The 9,162-nt window shown below is 44.8% G+C and overlaps 1 protein-coding gene across 3 annotated transcripts in view; it reads left to right on the top strand.

Annotated features, from left to right (window-relative positions):
• Positions 1-9,162, top strand: part of slc43a1b (solute carrier family 43 member 1b) — a 47,333-nt gene that overhangs the window by 18,110 nt on the left and 20,061 nt on the right. For all 3 annotated transcript variants that reach the window (XM_056279903.1, XM_056279901.1, XM_056279902.1), the window contains exon 6: positions 7,032-7,124. In XM_056279903.1, the coding sequence (XP_056135878.1) occupies positions 7,032-7,124 (93 nt within the window). The remainder of the gene's footprint in view (positions 1-7,031; positions 7,125-9,162) is intronic.

Raw genomic sequence — 9,162 nt, 5'->3', positions numbered from 1 at the left:
CACCCCCCCCTGGTGAAACTCCTCACTGTCAGGTGAAAAGAAGCGGCTGGCGACTCCACATGTATGGGAGGAGGCATGTGGTAGTCTGCAGCCCTCCCGGATCAGCAGAGGGGGTGGAGCAGAGACCGGGACGGCTCGGAAAATAGGGTAATTGGCCAAGTATAATTGGGGAGACCCCCGCTCCCCAAAAAGAGACCTAAACCATACTAACTAGAAGACATTGATTCCTCAACACAAACACAGGAATGTGCAACAATACGACAATTCACCAATACAACAGGTTAACATTAAGGCCACCACTTTTGATTATTTCTCCTTCGATTCAGAAAAGTGTTTAGTTTTGTTGTTGTTGACATTTTTGGATAGCAGGCTCTGCACTACCCATAATCCTCGGCTACCATTGCTATGGCGAGGAAAACAGTTCGCTTTGTGTTACCGGTTACAAAACCGTAACTAGAGAATTCAGTCCAAACGGATTCGGAATACGAAAGGTGAATATGAAATGTTTTATTAGGTGTCCACCAATTGCAATGTCTAACTTCAGCTTACCGTTAGAGACGGATCAGGAGGCCTCAAATAAACCCGCCGCTTCACTTTTTCTTAACGTAGATCATCGATACGCAGGGTAATTACTAGTTCAGCCGCGGTAAATATCTGACATATGTTATAGATAGATTCACTCATAGGTCCCAGGGTGTGAGGCTTAATGGCTCCTTTTCCAATCAGCTGTACTCTTCAACCGGCTCCCCTCAGGGCTGTTGCCTCTCCCCGTTACCCTACTACATCTTGTACGCTAACGACTGTCGCTATAGCAACCATACCACTAGACACACCTTCACATTTGTGGATGACTCGGTGATTGTAGGTCTTCTTGAAGGGGAGGAGGAACAACGCGGACCTGTGGTCGATGATTTTGTGTCTTGGTGTGATGGCTCCTTTCTCCACTGAAATGTGCCTAAAAGTAAAGACGTGATAATCAGCTTCAGAAAGACTCCTCCTAGTCCTGTACCGACCAGCATTAACGGTGCTGACATTGAGCTTGTGGACAGCTACAAATATCTGGGGGTTGTTCTCCACACCAAACTGTACTTTGAAACTCATGTTGCTTCTGTAGTGACAAGTATTACTTCAGCTTCCACATCAGAGAAGGTCCACCAAAGACTTTTCCCCCTGAGGAAAATGTGGACATTTAATGTCTCCTCCCAGATGATGACTCGCTTTTATACACGTTTTAATGTACTGCATTGTTGTTTGGTTTGGCAATTTGACTCTGGCCAACAAAAAAGGCTTGGTAGACTCATCAAACGGGCTGGTAAGATTTCCGGGAGAAGTCCAGCCCAGCTTACTGACCTTTATAATAGGAGGGTGTTCAGAAAGGCTACTTCCCTTCTGGAGCGCCGAGGTCACCCCATTCGGCCAGAGTTTGAGCTGTTACCGCCAGGTCGTCGGTTGAGGATGCCCCGTACTAGGACTAAGATACAAGGCTTCCTTTGTCCCCACAGCCATTCAATTGTTAGACGGTAGATAGTATTCATCTGTTGTCTGCAGATTGCTTGTTTCCCCGGTCTCTATATTTGAACTCCTTTGGTTCTCCTTGCCTCCTGTTGTTTTGTTGTTGTCCATCAGTGATGTGTCAGTTCTGCCTTGGTGTTTGTATCTTTTGTTTTGTGTGAGAGTTTTATATATACCAGCTGCAAACTAATTTCCCTGTAAGGGACAATAAAGATACTTGGACTTGACTAGATATATCTATTTATGACCCTTTTTTGCAAACCGGAGGAACTACAACTGTAGTGCTGATTGGTTTTTAAGCAGCATGGTGGGGCTCTACAAATATCTGAAATAAACAAATATCTTCAATTTTTCTTAACATATATCATCTATGTACACTGCTGCATCATCTAGATGCTGTGCAATTTCTAGTTCGGCTGCTGTAACAGATATTTGATATACTCAGTAAGTATATATATATATTTTAGGACCCTATTTCCAACCCTACTTTGAAAACTGGAAGAACTACAAATATGGTGCTAATATGCATCAAGCTGCATGCCCCGCCTCACCGATACTATAGCTTTAAAAACATGAGTGTATTTCCTAGAATCAGAAGTTGTAAATACTAAATTGAGAGTATACTGGGAGGTTTAAGGGGACGGGAGACACATTTGTGTGATCAGATTGTAAATATCTAATTGTTAAATTTGTGAAAATTAATTTTGACCATATTTGACAGTGCCCCCACTTGACGACTATACCCATATGAGTATAGTGACATAGCTGAAGTCAAGAGCTCTCTATACCAGTTGGTCTCGAGTCTGTTGCTGAATGACAAGCCTTCCAACGTGCACTGAGGCCAAGATTCAGAGGTCGACGTTTCAAAGCACGTGGGCTGGGTGAAACGAAATTTCGTTTCCTACTCAAGTACATGACAGAAATGACAATGCTGTAGCGAATTCGGGGGGGCAACGCAACCACAGGAACTGCCGCGGCCGGGAAGCGAACCCGTACCGCCCGCACCGCAGGAGGCATCGCTAACCGCTAGACTAAAGGGTCAGACCCGCGAACCAGCGGCCAGCGTGTCTTCTTATCCATGCACGTTACAATACATTGTTCTTGATTCTTGAACGTAGGTTCCTTTTTTTAAAATATTCCAAATCAAGCACATTAAACATGAACTAAACTAAAGCCGGCATCTATCAAACTAATGAAGAGGTCCTCAACAACCCACCCTCGCTGCAGGTCTGGTTTCACGTGTCCCACCGATGTTACCGTCCCTCTTGCGAGCTAAACGGACAAACGTACTCACTCAGGTCAGGAGAAGGGCAGTTCCGCAATGGTCAGGACGTGGCGCTGCGCACGAATGGCCCAGCAGGCGCGGTGGGGACGAGACAAAGGCCTGCTGCTGGTGACTTGTTCCAGCGTGAGAACCCCACGTAGCCGGAGGAAGGGGGAGCAAACCCTGGCGGCGGCTCCACCCGCTCTCTGGTGTGTCTGATCCCGTACGAGTCTTCTTTTAGCAGCTGCGTATGTTCACGGAACTAGCAAACAAGGCTACTATAGCAGCTGCTAGCTTAGCTACCTAGCTGGCTAACGAGTCACGGCGAACTGGAGAAGGACGCAGCAACATCTAACCGACGTCCACTTCACATCCACCGGTATCACACTTACAGCTTACGCCTTCGAATATTGTGCGATTAAACTTGTAAATTATAAAACTGACGTTTGCTACGTTTTCCAACTATCTCCTCTTCACCAGCCTTGAATCTACCGTCTCCCCCTTCTCTCCCTGACGCCCTTCTTTCCTCCTCTCCATCCGCTGAGCTTTGCAACACGCGCTGTGATTGGCTGAGAGCATCTCACGTGCTCGACGGGCGCCATGTTGCCTACCAACGTCTGGCTCTGTCGTCACGACGTTTCAGTGATTTTCCTGCGTTTTCGGACCATTTCTCGGCGGTTTGTAGCAGTTGAGGGAGAAATGGTGTGTTGTGCGGCTTGGAGCTGTTCTGTTAGGCCGGGCCAAGGCCGTATGGTGCATCGATTTCCACAGGTTGCACAAAGGGGGGGCAGTTTGGACCGTGATGATTCGCAGGCTGGGCTGGTCCCCCTCAGTTTATTCCTACTTGTGCTCGGTGAGTTCATTTCAGTGTGTACGATCTTTCGATAACCTAACTTCCCTAGAGCAAACCGAGAGTCTGTAAGGTACCGGTGTGTGGAAATCAGTTGTATAGCACATCCAAGCTATGTATAACCGTTGACAAAAATCAGGCAAATGTAAACAGTGTTAGATTGTCATATGGGATGGATTGAGTGACAGGCCTGAGCCTGAGCCGAGGCAGTGTGTGGGTAGTGTTGAGATAAGCTAGACAAGAGCCCCGATACAGAACTGGTGCTGGCACTGGCTAAACCTAGGCCTGATATTTCTAAAGTGTCCCTGATATTATTGCTCATTATCATTCACTAGTAGCCTACTGAACGTTGCAAAATATGTAATACCGGTACTGATCACCAATTTACCCACTACACTACTGGTGTAGGGGGTAAAAACTAAAGCCTCTGGAGGCCCCTGCTGTTATGACCTCTGGTGGGTTTCTTCCTGATCTCATCACCTTCATCATGGACTGAAAAAGTGAAACACGTTATTACCCTAGCCTCTGCTCCTGATAAACCACCTACTCTGACTACTGGTACGCAATGATAAAAACATTTCTGGTTCTCTGAAACTGGGATTGAAATGATGGAAAATCCAGAATTTCTGGAACTCTGAGTACTGGTACGGAATGATGTGAAATACATAAAGTGCCTCTCAAAATTATTTACGCTATTGAGAAAGTGGTGTGGCCTTAAAAGGCCACAACACTTTCTCAACAGCTTCAACATGTTGTCTAAATTTCAAAAATCATGAACTTTGCCTTAAATTTAGAGACCTTGTATTGTGACAAAGAAATACACGACCTTAGGAAGACCACAAAACAAGCCCAAACCTAAACTTTCGGCGTATCGATCTCTATACAGTATCAGCAGTATTCGGGCAAAAGCAAAGTGTGAACAAATACACGTGGGCCAATGTAAATATTGCCAATCGTTGCTCTCCTGCTGATGACGTATACGACCTACATCCTGGTCAGAACCAATCAGAAGCCTCTATGCCATTGTTATGTCTTTTGCCCCCACCCCTCACCGCGACCCTTCCCCCTTACTCCTGATTGGCCTTATGTGCAACAGGTAAGTAAAATAAAACATATCTAATCACATATACACATTTGAAATAAAATTGAACATATCAACGTATTTTAATCATATTTCAATATAGTACAACTGTACCAAAATAATAAACTTTATGTGAAAAGAAGGCGGCTGGTGACTCCACACGTATGGGAGGAGGCATGTGGTAGTCTGCAGCCCTCCCCGGATCGGCAGAGGGGGTGGAGCAGAGACCGGCACAGCCTGGAAAGCGCTTTGAGTGGCTGTTGCAGCTATAAAAGCGCTATATAAAATGCAACTTGATCTATTGATTGATTGGTTGTAAGAGTGAGGTACAATTGGGGAGAAAAAAGGGTGAGGGGGGGGATAAAATAACAACTATAACGACAATAACAATGTTTAGTATGCAATACGCACACAATAACCAAACCTTCTCAGGTGATGTCAGGATACTACTTGTTTGGAAGCCCCCCGTGACCCTCTGGCTCTGCTGACGTCATAGAGCACGCAGGCTAAAACCAACAGACTACAACACACTCAGCTAGCTGCCATCACCTTGTTGACCGAGCACCTCCCGTTTGTGGGGCTACGCTTCTATAATCACCTGGAACACAATATGTGCAGTCACGGTATAAAGGTACTGCTCTGCCTGGATGGGTTTACACTACTGGGTTTGCACTACAGTTACCCCAGGCCGGGGGGCGTGGCCAAGTGTCGGGGTTTGGCGAGCTGGGCACGAGAACGGGTTGATTGTGTACATTCAAACGCTGCACGCACGCACACTAATACAAGCACATATATATATATATATATATCTGCTCACGCGGACTCGCATGCTTATTTACACATACATTTATACTTTTCCTGAAAGAGGATGCATGCTGATGCAACAGCGGGCTGTCATTTTAGTGGATGGGCTACATTTGTTTAGCAAGTATGGCTGTGTTGTGTGTGTGTGTGTGTGTGATGCAGATAACACCAGACCCCCCCCCCCCCCAAAAAAATCAACGTGCTGATGTTAAACAGATATTTCCCACCTGAGACCAGCAGACGGGCCCTGTTCCAGTATGAAGGCCGGCAGCTCAGCCTTCCTGTAAACCATGCGGTGGCGTGAGAACAGGCGTGCTTCAGCATGTTGTGTGTCTGCTTTCAGGCCTCCTCGCTTTGAGGTGGTGGTGGTGTAGTAGGAAGTTCGAGACTGTAGTATGAAATGCCTTCATGAGCCTGTCTTACTGCTTTCCTGCACAGTTGACCTCGAGTGTGCTTAACAGAGAATAAATGTCGCCACCTGCTGGTGAAATACACAAGGTGCACCTGACTTTTTTTAAGTGCCTCTTTCTCCTGTGGGCTTTTTGAATGTGCAACAGAATCATGAGCAAATCAGTAAAATAGCAAGTATACACAACAAATGGCGTATTGAAATGTGATTAACATGTGTGGCTACGGCCTTCCAGTGGCCGATGCTGCAGTTTTTAACCCTTGTTCTATTTCTGTTTGTGCAAATAAAAAATAAATAAATAAAAAAGCCCCAACACTTCCCCTGATATAAGTTATAAAGGACTTGACACGACGTATTGAGAATTGGTGGTGAAATGATGCCGTCCTGGGTTTAGAACTGGTCTTTCCAAACCAAACCGGACCGAGGGCGGTCTGACAGGACGCGGAAGCGGGGCAGGCTAAGCTAACTGCTAGCCCATGCAGACCGGCTGTTCCGGTAGTCATCCTGGCTGGCGTTCGCTCTCTTGGACGGTGATTGTTGTTGTTGTTGATATCTTGGATATATGGGGGACGTCTGGAGGGCTCTACTTAGCTAGCTGCCACCGCGGCCCTACCCAGGAGAAGCGGCTGAAGATGAACGGATGAATGAATGAATGTTGGGTATACGTGTTTTGGGGTTTTTGTAGTTTTTTTTGTAGCTTGGATGTGTTCTTGCAGTTTGTACATGTGTTTTTGTCTTTGTTTTGCACTGCCGTGGGCTGGGGGAAACGATATATCCTTTCATTTCATGTGCCCAGGTGCATGGAATGAAACGACAAATAGATGTTCCTGATTCCTGATTCCTGAAATGATGTGAGCTCACTTTAAACTCACTTTAGTGTCACTCACACATGATGACTTTGGGGATTTGTTTAGGAGTCAGGCTGTCATTATTCACACGGGTAGTATTGTAATACAGAGCTGATGGTTTTGGATCACGATTCATTTGCCAGTAAGTGAGAGAAAATGAAAAGAGTTACTGTTAAACTGGCTTTAATTGTCCTTCTACCCCAACTCCCTGCTCTCTCGCTCCCTTCATCTCTCACTCACTGTCTTTTCACTTTCTTTTATAGCTGCCAAACATGTTTGGCAATGTACGTTCCACCATCCTCTCCCTGATGATTGGTTCCTATGCCTCGTCAGCAGTCACCTTCCCTGGTGTCAAGGTGCGTGCACACACACACACACACACACGCGCGCATGCAGACACACACTTAGTAAAGTCTAAAGTTTTGGTCAACTGTAATACATTCATACAACTCAATTTTTATCAAAATGTTTAATGTAATTCTATGACCAGAGCAACAGATTTCTTGTCCATTCAGAATTCTTTGAAAGATTCAATGACCAAGGCTCAAGCTGTCTTACTTCCTAAAAACATGTGCGGGAGTCAAAGAAATGATGTCTATCGGTGTCTATCACCTGAAGAAGCCCAAGCAAATCAGAATTGTATTTGACTCCCAGCACACAGTACGAGGGCATGTCACTCAATGATGTCTTGCTAACTGGGCCTAATCTAAATAACACACTGCTAGGTGTACTGATATATTTGAGAAAGAAGTCATCACCTTCACAGCAGACATCAAACAGATGTTTCACTGCTTCTTGGCAAAAGAAGAAGAGAGGAACATCCTGCAGTTCCTCTGGTTTCAAGACAACGACCTCTTCAAAGACATCATGGAGTATCATATGAAGGCACATGTCTTTGGGAACACTCCATCTCCAGCAGTGGCTATGTATTGCCTACTACAGTCTGTTCAAAGCAGCGAACCAGATTCTGACCCTGAGGTCAAACAATTCATCATACGCGACTTCTGTGTGGATGATGGTTTGAAGTCCCTACACTTTCCAAGATTATGCCAATGATCTCAAAGACCTGGATCTTGATGTAGACACATTACCCATGCAATGCAGTCTTGGCCTCAGTTGGAATCGCAAGATAGACAGCTTCACCTTTAAAGCCTCTGATGAGGTAAAATCCGTTACATGACAAGGTGTTTTATCAACTGTGAACAGTCTCTTCAATCTATTGGGATTAGTAGCATCAGTGACTATACAAGGCAAGTTTATTGGAGCGTTCACTGCAGAGAATGGTGACTGGGACTGTTCATTGCCTCAAGAGATGGAGTCCACGTGTACTGCCTGGAGAGACTTGCTTAAAGAATTATCCAGTCTTCAGATCCTGAGACGATATACTGAAATATCTCCTTCAGCAGCCATTACAAGAGAACGTTGTGTCTAAAGGTCTAAAGGTCACAGGCACAGATTGAAATAACCATGTTGTCATGGGCAAAGCCAAGACTTTTAGTATGTGGCAGACCTGAAAACAGAACGTTACAGTAATCAAATCTGGATTTAAAAAATGCATGTATTAGAGTCTCTGAGCCCTAACGGGAGCAGCCAAAAAATAGTAGTAGTAGATGTATTAGAGTCTCTGTGTCAGCCATGGACAGGAAAGACCGAATTTTAGCTATGTTACATAAGTGAAAAAAGGCAGTCTTGGTGATTTCTTTAATATGCTTATCAAAGGAAAGGCTGGGATCAAACATAATGCCAAGATTTTGGGCTGCCACACTTTGTGAAATCACAGAGTTGTTGAGTGTTACTGTTACCAGGTCAAATTGGTGTCTATGTCTAGCAGGGCCAACGACCAGCCTCTCAGTTTTATCCGAATTTAAAAGCATTTTAAAAAGTCAAAGAAATTTAGAGACATCCAATTTTTCACAGCAGCCAAGAGGTCTCTAAATTACTAATTCGAGTACGATCATCAGCCCTTATAAACACATATAGCTGAGTATCTTCCGCATAGCAATGGAAATCTATTCCATGACTGTGTATAATTTGGCCAAGAGGCGAAATATAAAGAGAAAAGTAAAGGGCCAAGAACTGAGCCCTGGGGTACGCCATGTTTGACATCAGAGAATTTTGATGTAATTATACCAGATAAATAGGATAAGTAGGACTTAAGCCAAGAGGGCGTTATTCCAGAGACACCAAAATTACAATTTATTCCCTCTTAAGTAGAGGTTTGACCACAACTGTCTTAAAACTGCTGGGAACAATGCCAGTAGTAAGTGATAAGTTAACAATATCTAGCATTGTTGATCTCAGAAAAGGCCAGAGGTCTTTAAAAAGTTTTGCTGGTAAGGAGTCAAGCAGGCAATAGTTGGTTTAGAAGCTGAAATGAGCTTAATCAAAATATCA

Source organism: Lampris incognitus, chromosome 5 (assembly GCF_029633865.1).
Source record: "Lampris incognitus isolate fLamInc1 chromosome 5, fLamInc1.hap2, whole genome shotgun sequence".
Taxonomy (NCBI): Eukaryota; Metazoa; Chordata; class Actinopteri; order Lampriformes; family Lampridae; genus Lampris; species Lampris incognitus.
This window is presented reverse-complemented; position numbering and strand designations above follow the sequence as displayed.